This window comes from Corvus hawaiiensis, chromosome 3 (genome assembly GCF_020740725.1).
Source record: "Corvus hawaiiensis isolate bCorHaw1 chromosome 3, bCorHaw1.pri.cur, whole genome shotgun sequence".
Classification (NCBI taxonomy): domain Eukaryota; kingdom Metazoa; phylum Chordata; class Aves; order Passeriformes; family Corvidae; genus Corvus; species Corvus hawaiiensis.
The window spans coordinates 115,201,806-115,226,478 of record NC_063215.1 but is presented as its reverse complement, the minus strand read 5'-3'; the positions used below and the strand labels follow the sequence as shown (position 1 = coordinate 115,226,478).

The window sequence follows — 24,673 nt, the reverse complement described above, 5'->3', positions numbered from 1 at the left end:
ACGTTCAAAATGAGTGTGTACTAACTCAAGTTTTTGTGCCTGTCCACCAGACAGGGGAGATATGAGGGTCAGCTGCAATCTAGAAGTTTTCCATCCCTGCCCCCAAGCTAAGAATTTGTGCCACAAGACAGGATGTCATACCACATAATGGGAACACCTGGCCTGGGCAGAGCCAGCTTGAGTTCATTTGTGCCTGGGGGTTTTTTATATGCCCTGTGTGCTTGAGCAGATCTGGAAACAGATCAATACGTTTGAACCCAATAGCTGTTTGTACACAAAGCTGTGTGGCACAACCAGAGTGAGACAGAACGATTACAGTTCATTTCTGGCTTTTTGGTTTAAGCTACTTGACATCAACATTTACTGAAGGATTCAGTAAGCTTTCTATTTGGGCTACCCAAGGGATCATGTGAAATGAGCTTTATCTTGAAGCAATTCTAGGTGTGCATATCACTAACCGCCTCCCAGGGTCAAAAGAGAGACCAAGACCAGAGCAGGCAGCAAAACAGTTCTCATCTCTGCGTCAGGAGGGCTGACACTTGTTTGAATGGCAGCACAGAATATGTGCACTCCAGCAGCACTTTATCTATTCCATGGACACTTCAAGGCCACATTAGGACCTCTGTCAACTACTGCATTTTTGTCAGCCAGCATCTTTCAAGAGCAGTAACTCAAAACTGAAACTGAATACAAGTACCTTGTTTTTCTAAACAGCTTAGAGTTCCACGAGAAATCTCCTACTCATATGAGTAAGAAAAGTTTTCATTAAATCTTCTAAATGGTTAAATCTTGCATCAGCCATGTACCAGCTCCATGTATTCTGGGATTCAGCACAACTTTCCTTCCATTACACAAATACACAGCATTTTTAATTTGCCATTTTTTTACTCCTGTCTTTTTGAAGTTAGATGCTGTCTGTCCTGCCTGAATCTCTGTGAGCCACTAAGCCTAGTGATGACCATATAAATGTGGAAAAACTGTTCTTGTCCTTCTGTGCCCAAGCATTGCTGGAAGGTGGAGGGTGGGATGGCAGTGTGCTTCCCTCTGCAGAGGTGCTCCTTGGCTCTCCTGCAGACCGACCAGACACAGCTGAAAGCTGCCAAGCCCAGCACGTAGGATGCTGCATGTCCAAGCACACCCAGTGGCTCAGTGTCATTTTAGCTGACTAATGCTTCGACTCTGAGCTATGTGAGGACTTGTATTCACTAGGAAAATAGCTGTGGTGGTTTAAGTTGCTTCTCCCACAGCTGCCAAGTGCCATTTGGGAAAAGTGAGAAAGCCCAGTCCTCAGGAGCTTGCAGTACAAGCCCACCCTTCTTTGCTGCAAGGGACCATGGTGCCAACATACAGTCCCACAGCTGCCTCTTTTATGGCTGGGCAAGACAGAAGGGCAAGATTTGCCAGCAGTCACCAACAGCCAAAAATATGCCTCCAGGCACACACAGCCAGGCTCTCTGAACCTCCCAGTATGAACAGCACAGGCAACCCTTGTCTACGGCTACTCCCCTGTGCTGTTACACTGATGGAGACTTGCCTGTGGGCAGGTCTCCTTCAAAACTGGAGACCAAACAGTTTCCAAGCTTACTCAGAAGACCAAAGGATGAAGAAGGACTAAAATTGTCAGAAATTTCCTGAGTGCTAAAAGCACATCATGCTCCTTTTGTGGTGCCAAACTTCCAGCTGCACAGTACAAGTAGAGTGGCAACAAAGCAGCCTGTGAAAGTCATCGGTCCAGGATCTAAAAATTCCCAGGACACTATTGATTGCACTGCTCTTTTGTACTTGCTATTTGGGACCAAAGTCCATGTTTCTGCTCACCTGAAACTTGATGAGTTTGCAAGTGGATACACCATAGCTGTGGGCCTTAGCCACAAGAGCCCTGGTTTTCCTGGCACACAGCGTGCTGACTTTGTGTTTGATAGGAAGTTTTTAGCTTTTAAAGACCTGCTTACTAGAGCTAGTGGAAGAGAACACACTTAACTCATTATGAAATGAATACTGAGTGCATCTGAGCATATCCAAGCATAGCTGTAGTCATCTCACAAAGGTTTTCAAGACACAAGTCTTCACAGCAAAACTCTGGATATGTCATCTTTATGGGATCAGAGAGCATTTCTTATTTATCTCCCTGGGCTTTCATTTTGCTGGACACCTCCTCTGTGTCTTCTCATTTACTGACATGACTGCCAACAGTGCAAAAGATTTATCATCTTTTCTCATTCCTATAAATCTCAATACACTATTAATCACAGAATCATGGAGTGGTTTGGGTTGGAAGGGACCTGAAAGCTCATCTTGTTCCAACCCCCCCTGCCATGGACAGGGATATCTTCCACTAAACCTGGTTGCTCAGAGCCCCATCCAGCCTGGCCTAGAACACTGCCAGGTATGGGACACAACTTCTCTGAGTAACCTGTGCCAGTTCAAAATACTTCATTTTTCTGCATGGCTGTAAGAAAGTAAAAAAGAAAAGGAATGGAAACTTTTTTTTTTTTTGATTACTAGGTAGCAGGCTACATTTCCTAAAAAGTACATATCAAGAGCAAAAATTGGCAAGACTGGGTTTCAGCTGCCTGTTTTAATCCCTGATTCTGTGAAGGCTGGGATTGCTTAGAGTTTATGGCACCAGCTGTGGGTTTCACATGGCCCATCTCCAGTGTATGTTGGACTCAACTCCTCTGCACCAGATGAATTTGCTCTAGAGCTATTATGCCCAAATATTGCCACAGTAGCTGACGATGAAGTAAGCAAGGACCAGACTGAACTATAGCAGTTTTTTATAATATTTGTTTTGTAGAGATGAACTGTAATGTGCTGCTGCTTTGGGTAAGTATCTCTCCCTTGCTTTTCACCTTTCCTTCTCTCCTCTGACATGCTGACAATTTACAAACATTCAAAGACTTTTGGACTGGTTTTGATTGCTTGAATTCCAAAACTATTTAACTGTTTTATACTCACCTGCAAGCGGGAAAGGGTTGCAAGTTTTCTTTGGCTTGTAAGTAAAAATTGAGATTCCAGAAGAGCTTTGGTGGAATAAGGCAATTAATGACTGTGTTTTCTGCCAGTATCGGAAAGAGTACAGGGTTTGTTGTTCATCCCTGATTCTCCCCATGTGCAGCATGGAAGGGTCCATCGTGCGCCTGCCAGAGATCGTCTCCTTGAAGAAGAAATACAGAGCCTACCTCTACTTGGACGAAGCTCACAGCATTGGTGCAGTGGGAGCGACGGGCCGAGGAGTTGTGGAGTACTTCGGAATGAGTCCCGATGATGTTGACGTATTAATGGGAACATTCACAAAGAGTTTTGGTGCAGCTGGAGGATACATAGCTGGCAGAAAGGTAAAAGGAAATCATAAACAATTTCACATCAAGGGTGTGGGAACTGCTTTCATATTATACATGATATATTTCAGTAGGTTTTTTTCACAGACTGCTTAACATGAGCACTATTCTAAAGTTAGCATCATTTTTGCCTGGATCCCAAATGCACATCAAACAGTCAGACTTTCTTATTTTTGTCTCATGTTCACATTATGTAATTTGCTTGAGTTGGGTTATTTCTGTGCCACCCTGATGATTGTTGTTTGTCTTGGAAACGTTTGGACATGTTGTGGTTGGCTAAATATACTTCCCTACATTAATTTGCATGTGGATTGCTCATTACTTTGTTTCACATTTGTAAACAGTGTGTGGAGCAATATTGAGAGATTAAAACCACAGTTTCATCCACTGATAATAAAATTCCTAAAGAGTTGTGGGTTGACATAGCTGCATTTTTTAGGAGAATGGAGAAAGGTTACTGGGGGCCTTTTGCAATAGTAAATTCTGTGTCCTCAGTTGCTCCACATACATTAACAAAACAGTCTCTTGCCAACAACAGATGTCAACAAAAAGTAGAGCTGAGCTTGCTTTAACTGAGGGTGTAGAAGAGAAAGCATAATCAGCGCCATTGTGAAATGTCATTGGTTTTGTTGCTTGACAGAGAGATCAAATGGTTGCTGATTATTTGCTCTTTTCATACCCAGCTGAATGTATTTTTTAAGCAGTCTGCTGAATGAGTGGGAAGCCTGTTTAGACAGCCCATATGGTTGTTGTCAGGATAACATTAATAAGGGTAGTCCTACAGTAGAATAAAAGGGCTATAAGAAAGTATAAACTGTGTATATTTTACTGTCTTTTTTGGGTTTGCCCCTGGAGATTTTAAAACCAAGTGTCATAATACATCAAGAATCAATTTTCTTTGTTTCATTGGCTTCCTGAATTTGTATCTCTACATTTATTTCTTACCAAAGACAATGTGGCTAATGTAGCTAGAAAGTATAGAAAGATTAGACCTGTGAAAAGTAGTTTGATTTAATTTATCCTCTAATCCTTGGAAGTTTTTTTAAATGCAAACAGGTTGCGCTTTTCATGCCTGTATCACCAAGCTTTGCCTCAGGCTTCTCAGCCTTGGAAGGCTGCTCACCCATTCACCCACTTACATTCCTTTCTGCAGCCAAACGCTCTCAGTGGCACTGTTTATTCTGCATCAGCTGGAGCCCAGAGGCCGCCTTAGCTTTTGACCAAACCCTTAGGAATACAATTGCAATATGGCCGTGCGTAACCTGTGTAAGGTTAGGTAAATCTTTATCCCCAGCACTGGGATTACTGCATAGACTCATACAGTATTTTTGGTAGTGATTTGTGTTATTCTCACTGGATTTTTTTTTTTTTCTGATTATATTTTCTTATCAAAGTCAATTTTCGAGCAGGCCTCATCCCTTCCTCACTAACATGCTTTCAACTCTTAGTGTGGTAACTGTTACTCTGATATTTTGCACTAAGGGACATAAATTGTTATAACAATGAAGATCTTAATAAGATCTGAATTCCCTACTGCAGGCCTGGATTCAGGAGAGTTACTGGTGCTTTAGACATGCCTACAGTATATCAGTGGTTTTTCTAAGAGCACAGATTGTGTTCTTAGTTATACCAGCAATTATACCAACTCTTAACATGACTGTACCTGCCGCAGTGATTGAAAATTTTGATTGAAAATTTATGTGCTTATAGACAAAGATAGATCCCATTAAGGTTGCTTTTCCTGGGCTAGGTCATGTGGCAGAGGACCTATACTGATGTCATATAGCCTTTGTTTCATTACCAGAGAGGAACTGAGCAGCATTATTTTAAGCGCAGCTGTTCATTGGTCTTGAAATTATTTTGGCTCCTTTATAATAAGTCTTAGCGCAGAAGTAAACATTATTCTATTCCAGACTTTTGTTTCAGCTGTAATTGCCCCACTTATATGGTAAAGTATTTGCACCTGCCTGATGTTTCTTCAGGCCATGTATCAACAGTGGCAGCCAAGAAAGCAATCCAGGAGCTGGTGAAATGTCCTCTTCCTTTTACACATTCCCACTCCTGCAGTAGTTAAGAGGGAGATCTGTTGTTTGGCCAGCTCACAGCTCATTCATGCTTTGTTTTGCTTGTGTAAGGACCTTGTGGACTTTTTACGAACTCATTCTCACAGCGCTGTGTACGCCACATCTATGTGTCCCGCCGTAGCAGAGCAAATCATCAGGGCCATGAAATGCCTCATGGGACTGGATGGGACAGCACAAGGTAACCTACCTTCCTTCCTTCCTTCCTTCCTTCCTTCCTTCCTTCCTCCCTCCCTCCCTCCCTCCCTTATTTCAGCTGCGACCAGAGCATCTCCTGGGTACACACACAAGCAAAATGTCATCAGCAGCAAAGAAGTATGGCAATGCAAAAGAAATCCTTCTTATTGTAAAATTAATACCCAAATCATCATACTTCTAAGTGCTGTCGACCCTGGGGGTTTTTTCCATGCTCATCCACATGTAGCAGGGATGGAAGTATTTTGGAATTCTGGCTGCATAGTAGCCAGCCCATCCTGTTTTGCAGCAAAAAATAGAAACCCATGGATTTCCCTTGTAGTATTGTCTGACCCTGTAGTCAGTTTCATAAGGATATGCCTTCATTTACGGGCTAGGTGTTGTCAGTTTAGCTTCTTTGTAAGTGTGAACCTTCAAAATGGCAAGCAACTCAAGCATGGTGCAGCATTTCAGAACAGGTATTGAATGTTAAATAATAGTATGAGAAGATGGTTATAATAATTCCTACCTCCCTCAGGCATCAATTCTGGTGTCCTGAACCTGGTTTTGTACTACATTTTGTCCCCAAAGCATTGACTGCTTGGTGTCTTTATGAAAAATCAGGTGTATTTCTATTTGTCTCTTGAAGCTGCAGATGCAGCTACTGTCCAATCCTCTGTGTGACGTGCTCTATCCTCTGCGTGATGTTTTATCCTCTGTGTAATATGCGTTCTATACAACAAACAAAACAACTGTGACATATCTGTCTATTACTGTTTCAAAGCAATGCTGATATGTATTCAGTGTTCTAGGACTTAAATCCCAATATGGAGAAAAACTGATTGGATTTATGTAGTTTTTTTCGGGAATGCCGGAGAGTCATGATGTTCTTTAACATGCAGCTGAAGGTACAGATTCTGCTCTGAATTGCAATGTTTTATACCGGTCCAGCAGTGCTATTTTCTCTTAGTTTGTCTGAGACTAACAGAATTAATTCTGTATTAGTCCTCCCTGACAGATATGACTGGGATAAGGTGGAAATGGAAGAGATAAAGAGTAGATGAGAGCAGGTAAGATACTGCTCTGCACTACTCTGCTGCAGTGCCCTAGAGGGCCGTTTCAAATAGATATTCAAATTACAGATACGAGGCTATTAAGACGTTTATCGCAGCTCTTCAATGAGACCGGAATTTACAAGACCCCAGAGTACAGAAGGAGGGATAGAGAATCCAGTCCCAGTGCCAAATTCTGCCAAGTGCAAGGACAAAAGACAGCAAAACTCCGGCGCGATGTGCAGACGATGAGGAAGCGACGCTCTTTTCATTTTGGCAGAGAAGCCAGAGCGTAAAAACTGCTTCCAGCTTGAAATTTGGAAGGTCACTGCTGCATGTGCTGATGCCTCCATATGTTCAATATAAGAGACCACCTCCGGCACGTTTCTTGCAGCCCGGGGCCGCGGCGTGCGGGCCGTCGGGCCGGGCGCGCTCCCTGCGCGGGCGCGCTCCCTGCGCGGGCGCTTGCCGTGAGAGGGCGGTCTGACACCGAGCCTGCCCGCGGCTGGCTGGCTCGGGAGCGCGCAGATGCCGCGTGTGGAGCATGGAACACGCAGAGCGCTTCCAGGCCTTCAAAGCCTGTTGAGAACGCTCTTCGGCTAGCGTGATTCTGCATGCAGTTCAGTGCAGGGTAAGAGGAGAACTGGGTTCAAGATTTAAGATGTGCGTGTCTGTCTTAGGGCTAAGAGCTTGAAGCATTTTCTCTTCCACAAGCAGTGTTGTTTAATGACACAATGTTTGTTTTTCTGCGCAAAATAAGAGCTTTTGAAGTCTTCTGCAAATCCGTTACGAAATAAATTAGTGTTTTGTCAGTTTTTAAAAAATTGTCTTGTAATATGAAATGCAAATGATTAGAAAAACAAATGAATAAATCATATATCACAACTTAGAGCATTGCACAAAGGCTAGCAAGCTGGCTATGATGTGTAAAATTGTTTCTTGTCCTTCTGAGCCAGACTCATTATTTTAGTCTTTGGGTTTTCTTTCATGTGGGCCTCCCTTCATTAGGCTGTCTTGTGGACTACAAAAAAACCCCACAACCCAAAATACAGGGAAAAAATGCTCTGCTGGACCACACTACAATGTGTTGCTTTGGCATCAGAGAGAGGAAGGTGGTGGCTTAGAAAGGAGCAAGGAACAGAAGGGAGAAAGCACTGTCTCTCCTTAGATATTTTTGATTCCTAGGACAATGACCTTGGCAGAGTTCTTTTGGTCCGCTATCACAGAAAATGGTGAATCCTGCATGTGAGTTGTTCTTGTGAGGGCATGAGCTGTGGAGCAGAGAAGTTTCAAGTGAACCGAAGTTGCTGCAGGGTAGTATCAACCACGTGTTCTCTGGAGGCCTCTCAGATCCATAGGAGTTTATTTTGCAATTTGTTTTAAATGGCATTCTCTGCCCACTGGATGATTATCCCTTATAAAGGGAATCCTTTTTAAGGAGATGTCCACCAACGGCTTATCCTCCAGAGGTCATTTCTCTAGGGGAGTGAGCCTTGCAAAAGTTACTGGGAATGTTTTAGAAAATAATGAAATTAGAGTTTGCTAAAAAGTTCCATGTGAACTAGATGGTGTTTGTTGGAAAGAGGATGAAATAAGGGGAAAACAAATGTGTTAATCCAGCATGTTCTTCCATCTGAACATCATGACTGACTCCTTGGCAGGTTAACAGAAAACTAAGAGAAGGAAAACTGATTTGGTCATTTAAGCTGCTGCTCAGAAAAATCCATATTTTTTGGTCTTCTTTATTTTCCCAGATATAAGACTATTACATTCCCTTCGATTTCTTGCTAGTTATTCTCCACTAATTTGTTAGGCAGCTGATCTAGAAAAGACTAGCACAGATGAAATTATGTAGTAGGTAATGCTAGGGCCCAGAAGTGCAGCAGTACTGCCTGTGCATCCTGATGTGTATCCAGTTGATTGATCTTATATATTTTCTTCCTTTATTTTCAATTAGTAAGAATATGGTTGTTTGGAAAAGGAATCGAGATGTGCATTTCCAGGACAGGATCAGTATACCAGATGCATGACTGCAGGATATGAATAGATGTTTATGGGCCCAGGGGGTACTGCTTCATCACAAGGAAGGAACAGGTTAGCACTTTCAGGGTGATTCTGTGAAACCTAAACTGTTCAGCTGGAAGTTACCCACAGCCAATGTCTGTTTCAGCATAAACATGAGGGTATGTCCCCTACCAATACTTATGATGGTTGTGAGACATTAATGACAATGTGACTGGGAGGATACTGCAGAGCCCACAGCCAGCTATTGCAGTTTCCTTCTTTTGTTGTGTTTTCTGTGGTGACTTGAGAAAATGAAGGGCAAGAAATGCTAAATTAGGAGAAGGTAGTAGCTCCCTCAAAACTGATATACAGCATTTTTCCTGCCTGGGAAAGAGGACTAGGTTGAGGTCCATATTGCCAGTATTTCTTGAGTGACTATGTCCAAAGAATCAAAATTTTTTACTACAAAAAAATGCAAATGTGAAATCAGATTTTCAGTGGAGTAAAAGTCCTGTTTTTCTCAGTGCCATGTTTCACAGAACTGTGAAAATCGATGTCTTGCAGAACAAAACACATTCGTTCTTAGTACCATAACATCATAGGTACTTTCATAGTTCCTATAATAGAGTTGTTCAAAAGTGTATGAACTTCTGGCAGCTGTATTTCCTCTAGTAATGTCATAATGCAGCAAGTTCCACAGTTCGGCTCATGTAGTCTATTTAAAAAAAGAAACAATTTTATCCCTCTTAAGCCTTTGTGGCCTTTTCATCTCAAATGTATCTCAGCTCATTTATTAGGAAATATGGGAAGCAGAAGTTCCCATGGCATTTACTCTTTATATTTCATTATATAGATATTCTTTATGTGTTCTCCTTGTGGCTTCTCATTACACCACTGGAGATACCTCAGGAAACTCAGCAGCTGCCTTCGTGGTTTTATCCCATGATGAGACTGGAGTTGACTCAGAGTGTTTGGACCCCGCACAAATTTGCAAGTACACTTACTTGCATGCAACACAGCCCCTCCAGCTGTGACCTCAGACCTTTTCTTCCTCCCCCCTTTCTGCATGAGAATACCAAAAGCATATTTTTACACTTAAATTTGATAGGTATAAAATAGAACCACTAGGCAGACGGAGTTAAGACTGCTGGGAAATCCAAAGCAATTTTTTTAATGACTAATAATAGATTATACTGGTGTAAAAAGCAAATTGCAGCATTTGTAAAGGAAATATTTTTTCTGTTTAATGCATGGCAAACAATAATTCACAGCAGTGGGCATTTTTCATGTTTTTATGGGATGCTGAAACATTTAAAAGCCTGTCCTCTCAAACTAGTAAAAGATGTTTTGTTAAAAGATAATTCCTGAAGTTGTTTAGATTAGAAGTGTTCCTTTAAAATGTTCATTTACTCTCCCATTTGTGCTGATTGGTTTATCTTTTTGTAACTACTAGCTTTCATTTGTGTTTTTAGCAAGCGCTTGAGTTCTTGCATTTGAGCTCATTCAGATCGTGAGAAGTGGCAGAATGCCACTTTCTGTTTTGGTTTGGCATTAAAGAGATTGTTTTTTAAAGGTTCCTTTTTAAAGGTATTTCCATTGGTCTCAGATTTTTTGTATAAATGGAGGACCAGCTCCTTAAAGTCAGTTTCCAGCATTTTCCTCTGCTATCTGTCCTCCAGAGTCTTTTGAAAATATTAGTTTTGTTTTGCCAGGATCCTCTAAATTCAGAAACCTTAGTTCCACATCACTACAAGCTGGCATAAGCCAGCACTGGCACAAGGAAGGGCAGTCTTGTCCTCAGTTTCTCCTCCGCCTGCCCATCCTGTTTCTCGTGCCCCTTCTCCCTACGCCAGTGTGGGTGTTCGTGCAGCCATGCAATGAACTGAATCAGAGCGCTGATGTAGCTGAAAAGCAACCAGCCCTCCCACTCATGGTTAGTCCACACCCAAACTGGTTCCCAGAGCCAATCTGCCATATGGCTCCATGAGTCCCAGTGCCGGGACTTGAGCAGCTGGAGCTGAGAGGAACAATCCCTTTTGCAGCAAAATCAATGTCTGCCAGACTGGACTGGTCATGAAGCTATTGCTCTAAGCTTTAAATCTGCAAGTGACTTAGCGAGGGACCCCTTGGACCTGCTCAAAACAGCTTGCAGAATCAGTCATGCTGAAGTCTATCTTTTTCAAATTCTTGTTTTGCGGCTTCATTCTGAGGGCATTGCTTCTCTTAGGTCCTTAGCAAGCAGAATGCTTGAACCCTGGCTTAATTTTAAGTTAATATTCCCAGTAAGTATGTGGTCACATTTCAAGCCCTTAAGCACATTTATTCCCTGTTTGCACAGCACTGGCTCCATGACTAGGGCTTCCAGTCACTGAACAACAGTGAAGATATTAGTGATAGTAATGTGCTGCCACAGTTATTTGTATATGCTGAACATCACAGATGTTCTCCCAGCAGTGGATGATGAAACAGAGCTAAATTTAGACATCTTTGCTCAAAATGAATGAGATATGCTGTTCTGGTGGAGACACCTGCCATGGGATTCACCTGCCACAGGGCATCATCAAATGTATGCACGGAGAGTCAGTGGATCTGAACAAGCAGGGGCTTTGGACTAACAGCATTTGCAGTGACTTGCAAGATCTCTGAGGATTAACTGAATTCTACCTCATTTGCAGTCACTTTTTCCCCATTCAAAGTTAAACCTGTGCTGGAGTCCTCTAGCAGACCCTACCCATGGATAGATGTTCCCTGTATCCTGAAATAAGCATCACCTGCAGGCAGAGGAAGGATGTCAGACTTGGATGTGACCTGTCCCCCAGCAGTGACAGCTACGCTTTCCCCAGGGACAGCGGCAGGCAGCTCCATGACAAAGTCCCCTTTCCAGGGTGTCTTTGCTGCCAGAAGAGAGTGAGGATCCCTCCTCTGCTGCAGATGCCGCTGGCGCTGCGGTGCCCGAGGAATCCAGCGCCTGCCTGGCTCAAAGCAGCAAAGCCTCAGCCTGCCGAGCGCAAAGCAGCGAAGTGCCGCTTCTCGCGGCATCCGGATCCCTGGCGCTTCAGAAACACCTAATGGGATGCAGATGGAGCGCGTTGTGTGCTGGCTGGTTTTCTGTTGCAGTGGGGATCCTGCAACACGCATATATCAAACCAGGAGTCCCGTGGAAAGGAAATATATATGGACAGACAGATTCTTGATAGCTGTTTCAGAGATGTTTATTTCTCCAGCCGCATGGCCGGGGCTCTGCTGAGGAACTGTTCCAGTCACGGGACCAAGGGTCCTTCTGCCCGCGCAGGGAACACAAACCAACCAATGGGAACGAGGCTGAGCAGGGACAGGGTAGCCCCGTGTCTGTGCCCTCAGGGCCCCTCTCCCAGGGCTACACGGCAGGGGAGGGACCCCAACACCTCACCCGTTTTATTTTAATAAAAGGAGAATGAAAACAACTGGATAAACATAACAAGAACCGTTTCAAGACAAAACAAGCCACCCTCCTGAGTCTTTAAATGTCCAAACAGATTCTCTGGAACATCTTAGGGCTGACAGAAGGGAGACAGAATTCTCTGAGCATGCTTTGTGGGGAAACTGAGGCAGGAGAGGGTTTAACTTCTTCCCTCCCCCTTTTCATCCCCCACTCGGCATTGGAAAGGGATTTTTGGGGAAACAATTGGCAAAAGCATGGTTTTGTGAGGGAAACCATGGATGAAAAAACGGATTGGGAATACACTGGGGGTAATAGGACATAGGGTAAAAGGGAAAGGTGGGATTAGGAAAGGGAAACTGTAGGGGGGGCTTACAATGGAGATACTGTCTAACATGACTACGATTTTTTGCATATATACTGCCTTTTACAGGAACACCATCAGGCCCAGTGACCTGCGATGCTTGTAACCCTTTTCTCCCTAGTACAATATTAAATTCCACCACCTCTCCATCTCCCAAGCTTGGGATCCATTTTTCAGGGTTATTCTTTTTAATAGCAGTTCTATGCACAAATATGTCTTGCTGGTTGTCATACCTTGTTATAAAACCATAATTTTGCTTAACATTATACCATTTTACTATCCCTAAGATCTTAGTTACTATGATTTTTTCCTTTTTCCGAGTGTCTGCTGTTTTCTGTCTCGCTGCGTCTTTGTTCTCTCCTTCGGTCGCTCCCGTGTTGGAATTCTCGGGGCTGCTCATGCCTGCGCGCTCTTCCCGGGGTCGCGTTCGGGGCCGCGCGGGCCGGGTCGGGCCACGCCGCTCAGTTCTCCGTGCGTCGCCTCCTCTGGTCGCAGCTTCGCTGCCGCTGCCGGGCGCTGCACCCACGTCTCGGCCGGGCCCCCGAGCGACGACCCCCCCGCGCCCTGCTCCGGCGCGCGTCTCGGCTGGGCACGGCTCCGTTCCACCGCCATCGCCGCCAGCCGCCGCCCGCGCGCCGCCCCTCTCGGTCGGGCGTTCACGGGGCTCGCTCCACCACGCGCTGCACAGGACCGGGCGGGCACCGCCGGGTCCCGCCGCTCCTCGCTCCGCCACCGACACTGCGGCTCGCGTGGCTCCGCCCGCGCGCGGGAACTGCCTCGCTGCTGCTCGCAGAGCGCTCGGTGCACGTGGCCTGGGCCGCACGGTCCCTGCGCCAGGATTCCCTTCGCCAGGACACAGCTGACATTGCTCAACAGTCTCAGTAACTAAATAATATTCACGAAAATATTCTTCCATCGGCATATATTTTGACTCCAGTATTAACTGTGTCCAAACGGTTTTCCAAAAGCCCTTGGTAAGAATTAAATCCCAAGAAACATAGAAAAAGTTCTTAAACAACCATGCCAGGAAGTGTTTCAGTTCTTTTTGAGCTTGAATCAAGCTAAAATTCACAAATCGTTGTTCAAGAATCATTTTAAGTTTAAGATAAATGTCCATATGCGGCTCTGAGAGCCAAGAGTCTTCCCACGGTTCCTCCATAGTTTAGATATGGAATAGCAAAGCAAAACCAAGAAGAGGAATCCAAAGTTTCCAGGGTTTACTCACACAAATCAGTCGCTTAGGGATCGGGGATCGTTCTGCTCACAAATCTCCACCATTTGTTGCAGTGGGGATCCTGCAACACGCATATATCAAACCAGGAGTCCCGTGGAAAGGAAATATATAGGACAGACAGATTCTTGATAGCTGTTTCAGAGATGTTTATTTCTCCAGCCGCATGGCCGGGGCTCTGCTGAGGAACTGTTCCAGTCACAGGACCAAGGGTCCTTCTGCCCGCGCAGGGGAACACAAACCAACCAATGGGAACGAGGCTGAGCAGGGACAGGGAAGCCCCGTGTCTGTGCCCTCAGGGCCCCTCTCCCAGGGCTACACGGCAGGGGAGGGACCCCAACAGTTTTCAGCGGCGGGACGGACCCGCTTCGTGATTAATCACCTGCGCTGGGAGTAAACAGGACTCAGCCAAGGCTGGCTGCTCTGTCCCTGCATTGTATATCTGAATATAGATAAGGTGCTGGCTCGGCAGAGCTGACTCATCCGAGAAATAAGGTAAAAATGACCCAATCTTTACAATTTTTCTCCTTTCTGCTTCAACTGAAATTGCCATTTTTCTTCCCGTAATCTTCTCTGGACAGTGTTTTGCAGCAGTTCACAGTTCAAATAAGTCCTTAAGGGCTTATTTAGCAGCTGAATTAGGTTGAAATCACTAGGTTTCTAGTTAGCATTAGATTGTAGAAGTAAATGTCTTCACTTCTCCCCAGTTCATTGCAAAGTTATTTTTGATGAAGATTGTTTTATCTGAGAATATATTTCCTTTAGGCACCCCAACTTTATAGCATTCTATATGTGATTTAATGCACATGGAGCTGCATGTGTGTTACTCTTATAATGGAACCAGAGGGAAAAAAATCTGTCCATCTGCAATAGTTTAGTGGGAAAGAGCTATTGTTTTCCAATTTTTTTTCAGCCTATGGAAGTTTGCTTTTTCCTATCTAGCTGTTAGTAGAGGAAGGCAGGGAGTTGAGTTCCCCATCCAAGGAACACTGACACTGGTATGTGAAAGTCCAATTGTGTAATTAATTATCTACAAGGACCCTATGAAACAACAGCTGGAGAAGATTAAAGCAGGTGGATTTGTGTCTTGAAGAGCCCACCGCATGCCAAAAGCCAGTAAGGCGTGGGGTTATCTTTCCTGGAACAGGTTCAGGAAAAATAGCTCTTCTTCCCCTCCTACACCTGAGATCTTGATATGAAAGGCTACGGGTTGTTTATTCCTGTTTTCAATAGACTGAGTCACAACTTCCAAGGGTAGAAGCCTACAGGAAGATTTCAAAGGTAGACTGTTTGTGCAGGAATTGAATGCAGGCAGCTTCTCTGCTTATGAACATTCTGTGGGAGGCAAAAGCAGACATCTGTGGAAGAGGAAAATGAACTTTTGTTTTAGAGAGCTGATAATTTTACTGCCTCTTTCACTGCCAGGATAAGGTCCTCAGCTGGCATAAACAGCAGAGTTCTACTGAAGTGCACAGAGCTGTGCCAGGTAAAGCCAGCCTGGGATCAGGCCCTCAGACATGTAGTCAGGATGCCTTCCTGATGTCAGGTACCCTGAAAGTGTGTGACAAAGCTTCTGCCAAGTCTGTTTCTCCAAGTGGCTCTCTTAAAAAGCTTGTTGCTTCAAAGAAATTTTGAGCAAGCTACTACATTTTATCATTTCTCTCTCTCTGTTGCCTTCTTTTTGTATTTTTCTTTCAACTAAACCATATTAATTTTGAGCTATAAAGCTTTCTAAAAGCCTGCAGAAACTAATGAGCTAAAGCCAGCAGTATGCGATGATGCGTGTCACATAAAAATATAATCAGCATTTTTCCCAGAATTGCCGACACCTTAGAACTTTGCAGTAAACCAAATATTTTTAAAGTGGTGCAACCAAATGAAAACTCTAAATTTTCCAGCAGAAGGTGGATTGCTGATGCAGTAAATCTGCTTTTCTTGTACCATCCAGGCAACTAATCCTTTATTTCAGAAAAATCCCCATAAACTGGCTGTGTGTGTTCCCACCAGCATGAAGATAACTTGTGAAACTTGGGAATTGTTTATCGTTTACTTTTCTCTCTTTCTGTCCCTTCTTAATTCAGTCAATAAGAAGATGTAGAGCACTTAATAAAGTCATTCTCAGCCTTAACTGAATACTCTGGGGCATTAGTGGGCTTAGTTTTAAATAGAGGAGGGTTGGTTTTCCCTGTCCAGGCTGTTTTTTCCAAACATGTGCTGTGTTGTGGTTCACATATTTTATGGAATATAACTCTCTGGATATGCTGCTTGCTGTGCTGTAAGCTCTTTGCATAGACTGTAAATCCTCAAGGATTTTGCAAAGTAAGAATTTTCTAACACATATATTTACTGTCTAGGGACCTGATCCTCTAATTAGTCCCATACAGGTAAATTCTTACACTCACATAGATGCAGCCATATTATTTTAGCTCAAGGGTCTGCTCTGCAGATTTTCACTCAATAAATATTAAAGGATGCGAGATCACAGCCTCAGGAATCAAAGAAAATACTTTCTAAATGTGGTGGTTTTAGTTAAACATACTACAGTGCATTTGGACTAAGACCTGATTCTAAACTGAATTCATCACTCTTAATCTGCAGTGTAAAGGGAAAATCAGGCCAATGAAACAAAAATAAATGTTTTGCTCAGATCTACCTCCTTATCTGACATTGGAAGGTCCCATAAAGGAATGAAAAACAGTGTTGAAATACAGCTACAAATTTTAATGGTTTTATTGCTCTTATTGGGACAGCGTATAAGAAGCCTGTGTATATGATGTGTGTCTGTGGTCTTTGACCACAAAACTTAACATGAGAAAGGAAAGTGTTGACATTTGGTAAAGAAATAGGTTCCTCCCAGCCACCCACCCACAAATAGAGTGTGTGTAGCAATCGTCTCCTAATGTGCTTTTTTTCCCTCCAGATATATGGGAGTGCTCTGATCTTTTATTTGGCTCTTTAATGCATCCCTGCAAATGAAATTAGTATTCTGGGATGTTGCTAAAACATTCAAGTGGCTCTTTCGCATCAGCACTGGCTGGCTTGAAATGAGCTCCATAGGGAGTCTTGAAAGGGGAGATCTCGCATCACAAACCAGTTGAGGATGTAGAATCGGGAAAGGAAGATTAGAAAGGAAGAGGTGTTTGACTTTTGGGGGGTTGTCTGAACCTCCTCTTTCAGCTGTAAAGTTTCCTTAGCTGGAGTATAAATTTCTGGCACCAAAACTAAGTAGAGACAAACTGATCACCTCTGGGCCCTGCACATATGTTTTGATAAATAGCGAACAGCACCGCCTGGAATCTTGCATGGCTCACACTGTGTTTCCAGCTCTGTGGTAAACGCGTGAATAGAAAGGAGAAGGCAGCAAGTCTTAAACTGCACTCACCAAGAACATCTGCATTTATGAAAAACTTTCCCTAATTGAAAATCTAGTAGTTTCAAATGCTTTCCAACTGAGAGTTTGGAAACAAGCTCAGGGGCTGCTTATATAGCAAGAAACAGCAGTTGCTTTGAGCCCCCAGTTCAGGTTACTCCCCACCCTCTTCCTTGTAACTCGGACATTGAGGAGGTGCTAATAACATCTTTACAAATTTTAACAAGGGAAAAAATCTCTCTTTAGACTTCAGCCACATTATTCTCTAACTCCCTTTCCTTACCATCATCTCCCCTCCCCTCCTCTTCCTCCTGTTTCTTTGAGATCTACTACACCAAAAATATTTTTGGAAATACCACAGACTATTGTTTTTATTAGTGACTGGAAAGCTTTGTAGTAGGATGCTTTTGTGTTTCATTTGTTTTCCTTGCTCTGGCACAGCTGTTTTTGCTTTAGCAGCATTAGAGAGATGGTTAAACTATTTGTGGCCTTTTCTAACCCAGCAGATCTCTTCCACTGAGTGCTTTAAACTGAATGACTGAGACTGTAAGTAACAGGTTGTCTGCATGGGCAGTTGTGTGCATAAAGTTACAAATGCACTGTTTTTATGAGATCTTTTAATTTGTTCAAGCAAAACACCGATCACTGTGAAGCAAGTCCCACTTTTCCTATAAATTTCCCAGCCAGAAAACTGACAGAACCTTTACTCAGGAGGATACAGAACAGATGAAGTAGTAGATCTTGTTCAAACCTACACATATTCAGACATATTAATGGAAAAGAGGTTCATGTAGGTATGGTGATCCCCACGTCAGCCAAGAGGGAAAAGGAAGAAAAGCCAGAGCAGATGGTGGGGCAGAATGTGGTCTGAGGACAAATCTGCCAAAGGTGGCATGTAGCTGCTACAAATGCCTTACTGGCCACTGTGGTTGCACAGAGCAAGATGGGGAATTAGGAAACAGGCATCCAGTGAGAGAACAGTGACAGCAGAAAGTAGTAAATGAAGAATGAAGCGAACAAAATGTAAAGTAAAATGAAAACGTAAATGGAGAGTGAAAACATAACACATCTGTGCAAAGGCAAAGAGGAAATGAGTTGCACTGGAGGTTTCAGTGTTCATGTCTGGTGACATAATGTAAGTGATATTGAAAGTATGGGCTGATGAACAGCAGGGAAATGAAAGCTAAGAGTAACTGGGTCCTGCTAAATCCCAGTCTTACCACACATTCTCACCACCTCTGCTGGGCAGATCCAAGCTGCTGAACAGCAATCAGGTTTAGAGACTCAATCTGCTTAATGGTGGCTTGCCAGTTTTGTTTCTGGTGAGGTCAGACAGATGACAGACCTGGCTCGATTTGCTGTGTGGCCGTGTCAACTTGGACTGGCACTGGACAGGGATGTGGGTGTGGAGGAGGTGGCACCATCCCTGTCAGCACCTCACAGCAGTGGAAAAGCAGCACATAGATCAGCTTACTGATTAAATATAATGCAGGTGGAGTAGTGAAAGGACATATGATATCTCTTACTACAGTAATGTAGAGCATGTCTCTTCTCTCTTTATGCAATGGGTTGGGAAGCAGTTGCACTTGTCAGAAACCACCTCCTTAGTGGCACTGCAAAAGAAATGGCTGAAATGTCTTTTCAAGCACATTTTTTCTTTGATGTTTTTTGTCCTTTTCCTTCATAAAAATAATTGGTTTCAACTCTTCTGTCAGTTTTGCCGGGGGTCACATCTGTGCATCCATGACTAAATGAGGCCAGGGACAATGCAGAGATAATACTCAATTACACCGAGAAATAAATTCTCTATTTACATGTCTGCACTACTTCTCTGTAGGTGTGTGTCATCTAGGAGGCTTTATTTAGCACAACAAAGTCCAGGGAATTGCCCACATGTCTATCCCCAGAGAGGGACTGTTTCTGCCATGGGAAGGCACCTCACAATTACAGGAGTATCAGCCATCCGTCCTACAATGCCACAATAATCAGTGTAGTTGTATTTAGCTCATTCTGTGTTTTTCTTCTCAATCAAATAGCAACATTTACATTTCAGCCAAACTGTTACCCCCAGCCCTGATTCTTGCCTGTGACTAGACCCCAGTTATGATCTTTACACTGACTGTTCTCCTGACTGGCTCATTTCAGGGCTCCAAAGAGTGCGTCAGCTGGAGAAAAACACAAGGTACTTCAGACGAAAACTGCATGAAATGGGCTTCATCATTTATGGCAATGATGATTCTCCTGTTGTTCCCTTGCTCCTTTATATGCCTGGTAAAATAGGGTAAGTGTTGAAAAAAAGTACTTGTTTTGCTGGCAAAACAAGCACTATTCATGTTCATGGTTATTTGGTATATGTTGAAGAAGATGATGTTGTGTGGTAGGTGCTTCCCAGGAGGAACATACACTGTTAGTTGAATACGTCATTTAGTTCTGCTTTCTTTTAGATTTGCCCGTAGATTTAATTTTGAGTTGTTCCAGAATTCAGAATTTTAAAATCTTTCTCTTTTCCTTTTTTAATGTGGTCTGGAATAATACTTTTGATAACATTTTTCATTTGAATTTTTTGGTTTTTAATTTGTAATCATTAAAGGAGACATGTTGCCTTTGATGTATGAATTGGTTTAGATGAATGCCTTTTTGTCCCATCTGGTCTTTGAATGGATTTTGCATGTTTTACCATTCAGTTCCACTCAAGCAGCACTTACTTGTGCACTGACTTGGGCACACAGACCAGAAGTCAGTCATAGCATAATGTCAGGGTTGAGCTGTAGGGAGAATTTGCAAGTAGCTTAGGGTGGCTGTGAGCTCTAGGTCTCATACATACCACACAAGCCTTCTTAACTCGCAGAGTAATTGTGAGGGCAAATAAACTATCACACAGATTGGTTTATTCCTATTGATGTTCAGGAACCAAGCATTCATACTTTCCACAAGCCCAACCTCTTCCATGCTTAGGGACTGTGAATGTCCGCATGGTTTGATTTGTACTCAGAGACTTTCATTGACAGAAATGAATTGTTTATCATGCAGTGCCCTCTCTGCCATCACATTTCTAGGATTTGACACCCACTTGGCTTCATGAGTGGCTAAGCAGCAAACAGTCTCAATCCTACTGGTAAAATTCTGGCTTTTATGGAAATCAATGGGAATATTCAATCAGTCGAAAACAGGATTTTATCTATTGTTGCATTATATCTGAATGTTTTCTCTCTGTGTTCAGTTTATTGGAGATAATTTATTTCTGATTTTTCTCCTTCTACTTTTTCTCTCCTTAGGGCTTTTGCAAGACGCATGTTAGAAAAAAATATCGGGGTGGTCGTGGTTGGGTTTCCAGCTACTCCTATCACAGAATCCAGGGCTCGGTTTTGTGTGTCAGCTGCACATACACGGGAGATGTTAGACACGGTAAGCACAGCAGATGTCCTGCCCAAATTAACTTCAGGTGCAAAGGAGGCTGGGAGAAGCTGTGCCTCTGTTACTTTGAATCTCAATAATTCATTTTTACATTTGTTTTTCTGGCCTTGTCACTTGATCTTTAAAGGCATTTGAGCCTTATACATTTTATTTTCTAAAATAAATTATCGGAGAGTTAACTTCTTATGTTCTTCTATTTCTAAGAATGACCAAATCTGTCATCACTAATAAAAACCTGCATGAACAGCACAGCAAGACAAAAGTTAAATGCTATGTCAAAACTATCAGAGTAGGAAACCCAAAATGATATGGAAATAATTGAAAATCAAGTTTTCCATACGCATATTTCTATTCCATATTTCCCCATGTTTCTTGAATTGCAGAAGTATATGGGACAGCCTTGGGGGTACAGGTGGAAATTGCAAACAGTATTTGGAACTGTTTGAACCTAATTAAGTTTAGTTGGTGCTGTCTGGCCAGTCTCAGTTCCGTATCTTTCTCGGATATCAGAAATACCATTAACAGTATGTTGAGACTTCCATCGTAAACCTCCGTTCCAACGCAGTCAGAAATGTGTTTAAAATAAACTCTTTGAAATTTTCCATCTCCCTTTCTTGCCGAAGGTGTTTTTGGCCTGGCTTGAGATACGCTCTTTCATTCTCATAATAAGCCAACTTGGAGGCATGAAACACAGAGGCTTAACAATAAATTTCAGGCTTTGTTTTTCCTCTCTTCGCACGAGTGTGATGGTCAAAGCAAAAAATCCTTGAACATGGAAAGGCATTTAAGTTAAATATGCCACTGGTTCATGCAGACAAGCACTTGTGCCTGCAGAGAGCTCCTGACTCTCCTTTTGCATCCTGAGATGCGCATGGATGTGGAGGCCAGAGCCTTGCCCTGCTGACCAGCTCCCATACCAGTGTAGGTAACTTTCAAACAACATCAAAAACCTGCCTTGCATGTGTGCAGTGTAAAATTCCTGCTGCTTTTAAAGGTGCAGTAGTTATTAACGAGGTACAATACCGTTAAGGTAGTATTTTGTAGAACAGAGCATAGCTCTCGTGTTGGTCCCTGCCAGCTTCTGCTGTTTGACTGTGTGGATTTTGGCTTATGTAACTGGTAACAGGCAATGAAGTTGATCTGAAGATTAATCTCTTGAGGCTGCTGCTTTGATTTTCTTCCTTTCCCCCTGCCCCCAAATGTCAAGCCCACCACATTTTTGGGCCATCATTGTACGTTCACTTCCTGCTACCTCACATTGCTGCTTCCAGGGAAGATCTGACGCTCCCCAGTCATCACTGAACGTGCTGTGGTCTTGCCACAGTACTTGTGGCACTCTTACAGTTTGGGGGAATGGAAATGCCCTGAGTTTAATTACTTGCAGATGCAAAGCTTTTAGGACAAAACACTTTGTGAGTGTGCCTAAACCCAGGGTAACAACAGGTAACAAGCACGATGAAAATGTTTCCCTTTCACAAAATTTGTTTCGTATCTCAGCCTGGAACTAAAGAGGAAAGATCCATGAAAGGGCAAGCTCCCAAGAATAACTTCCTTAATGACCTGGAAGCTATCTCTCTGCATAAACCATTACTAAATTACTTCTTTTTGTTCTAAATTACATCTTGTTGTTCGTGAGCTTGTTTTAGTGACTTAACAGAAACAGGCTCAAAATCAAAATTGCTCTTTCCTTCTTTGATGCCAAAAAGTTGGCTGCTCTTGAATGTGGGTCAGGTGCTGCAAAACACTGAGCTGCTACCCTATGATACAGAATTCCCTGCCTACATTTTGAATCTACTGAAAGCTGGAGACTCAGCTCAGCAAATTGCATTACAGTATTAATGAACAAAAATTAAATGTCTCTGTTATATTAATGTAAGATAATGGCATTCATTAAAATTATCTTCAACTATTCAGACTGTTTATGCTGACTCTGCTCAGCACTGGGGGCTGAGTCCTACCTAAGAAAATGCATTGGCAACTCCAGTCTTTGGGAGCTATGGAGAAATACTGAAGTATAGCTTACACGTTTCTTTTGCACAAGCAAAGATAATTTTTGCCTGGGTTGTAACCTCCCTATGCTTTTAGAAAAAGTAATTTTTTTCATCTGTGCTCAATTAATGCACTTACTAATAAACCATAACCTACTGAAGGAGCAAATTCCTTTCTCATAGATGCTGTTGTACATCTACGACTGTATTGATGTTCACTGTTCTAGAATGAATGCAAAATTTGCCAGTCTGTCTTTTAAACTTTGATTGATGTTCTTTTTATAATCTTCTTGTTCTGCAGTAAAGTAGAAGTTACTAGAACTTCATTTCTTTTCCAATAGAATTGACAAAATATCATGATCTTACAGGTTTTGAATGCTCTGGATGAATTGGGTGATTTTCTACATCTGAAATATTCCCGGTATTCCAAGTCATCTCATCCTGAACTGTATGAAGAATCTAGGCTTGAACTTGAAGATTAAGTTTTCCACCCATGAAGAGAACATTATGATGCTATGAAAGGGCGGAAAACCCGAAAACTAAACAATACAAATGCATTTCTTCCCTTCTAAGGACAATTTTTATTTCTCAGTTAATTGAAAGAAGGGGAAGCTCGGGTGTTGCATCACGTTGTATCAAATTTCTGTATTCAAGAGAATGGAATATTGATACAGATTTGCCTCCCCAGGAGAGATCTGTTCTTCTTATGGTATTTTTGATGCAGAATGAATGCATCCATTGATCCAGTTGCTAACATACAGCTTTTGATATGGCCCCTTTTTATGAAGAGGCTTCGGATAGTCTTAATTGTGACTGAAATAATAAAGTTTAAAAAGTTAGTAGATTCCAGTGTAATATAGCTGAGCTTCATCAGTGAGACTGACTTTTATCTGTTAAAGATCATAAATCGAGATGCCAGTGTGGACTGCTACAAAGGAATGAGCAGAAAGTGACCTCTTTAACTAAGTTGCACTATCATGCATTTCTCCAAGGACAGAAAATGTTAGAAAAAGGCTAATGCTGAGAACAAGAAAAGTAGCCTGATGAGATTGTATTTCTGACAGCAGGTTACAGGAAAGGGAAAATTCCTCCTCCCCTCCACAGACCTTTTCTCGGCCTCTTAAATGCACTTTCAACTTTGAATTGTACAAAAATTTGGGCTTAGACGTAAACAGAAATGCATTTCTGCCAACGCGTTTGACCTACAACCTATCACATCTTATCACTACCTAAGTTCTTCAGCAGGCTTGCTCCCTTTTTGTGGCGCAGTAGTAAATAATTTTAATAACCATTTAACTTTCCCGTAAAAACCTTGATCAAAACAGTCAGATACTTGCAGTTCACAAACTGCAGATGACATTTATGGGCCCCTTCCTAAGTTTCTTGAACTACTTATGGGCCTAATAAATTCACTAACAAGTACATAATGCCGAAGCTGTTAGTTATACAGAATGTGAAGTTCAAGATACCATAAGCAGTTCTGCCACCTGTTAAATAGAAAACTCCACCGTTTCTATACATGCTACAGTCATCCATGTAATAACATTTCTTGAAATATTTTTGTCTGTTTTATGCATGTCAGGGGTTGTCCTGTCCAGGAGTTTTTTTGAGTTTGTTCTTCAAATAATTATTATATCACCCGAAGAGGAAGATGCCCTTGTCCCCTTGTCCACTGCCTGAGTGACAAATGCTCAAAGCTACCTGAAGGAATTGTTCCAGCCAGCAGTTTCCCTGCCATGCCAGCAGTGGTATCATCAGGCTTGTGTGGGCTCAGTTGCTGGAAGGAGATTGGAGGCTTTTTCCTTTTTTTTTTTGCAGCGTTGAAAAGCAGTTCTGCAGCTTTAAGAATGAGCTCCAAACAATTCCATGCTATCAAATGTCATTGTAAACACATCAGATGAGAGATGTTTAGCTTTCTGCTGCACAGATGTACCACACTTTCATGTTTCTCTTGAAAGCTGTGGTGTAAACTTAACCCGCAGCTGCAATATTAGATTTAAGAACAGAACAATTAAATTGCGGAGTACCAATTACACTATATTACTCCCTGCTTGTTAAAGCAGCTTTCAGGATATAACAAGGCTGACTGATTATGAGGGCCCATTTTTTGTTGGATTTTTGTTGTTGTTGTTGTGCAAGTTAATAAAAATCCCGTGGTGCTATAACTTTAAGAATTGATTACAACACATTCCATAATATCAAATGTCAGCTTTAGGAAACGTGTATCAAGGGCTGG

The 24,673-nt window shown here is 42.5% G+C and overlaps 1 protein-coding gene across 3 annotated transcripts in view; it reads left to right on the top strand.

The window, feature by feature from the left end:
- The window catches only part of SPTLC3 (serine palmitoyltransferase long chain base subunit 3), an 88,797-nt gene extending 65,516 nt beyond the window's left edge, over nucleotides 1–23,281 (top strand). For all 3 annotated transcript variants that reach the window (XM_048299027.1, XM_048299029.1, XM_048299026.1), the window contains 5 exons: nucleotides 3,119–3,338; nucleotides 5,477–5,603; nucleotides 19,181–19,316; nucleotides 20,311–20,440; nucleotides 22,806–23,281. In XM_048299027.1, coding sequence (XP_048154984.1) covers nucleotides 3,119–3,338; nucleotides 5,477–5,603; nucleotides 19,181–19,316; nucleotides 20,311–20,440; nucleotides 22,806–22,919 — 727 coding nt within the window. In that variant the 3' untranslated portion in view covers nucleotides 22,920–23,281. The remainder of the gene's footprint in view (nucleotides 1–3,118; nucleotides 3,339–5,476; nucleotides 5,604–19,180; nucleotides 19,317–20,310; nucleotides 20,441–22,805) is intronic.
- The last annotated feature ends 1,392 nt before the right edge of the window (nucleotides 23,282–24,673 follow it).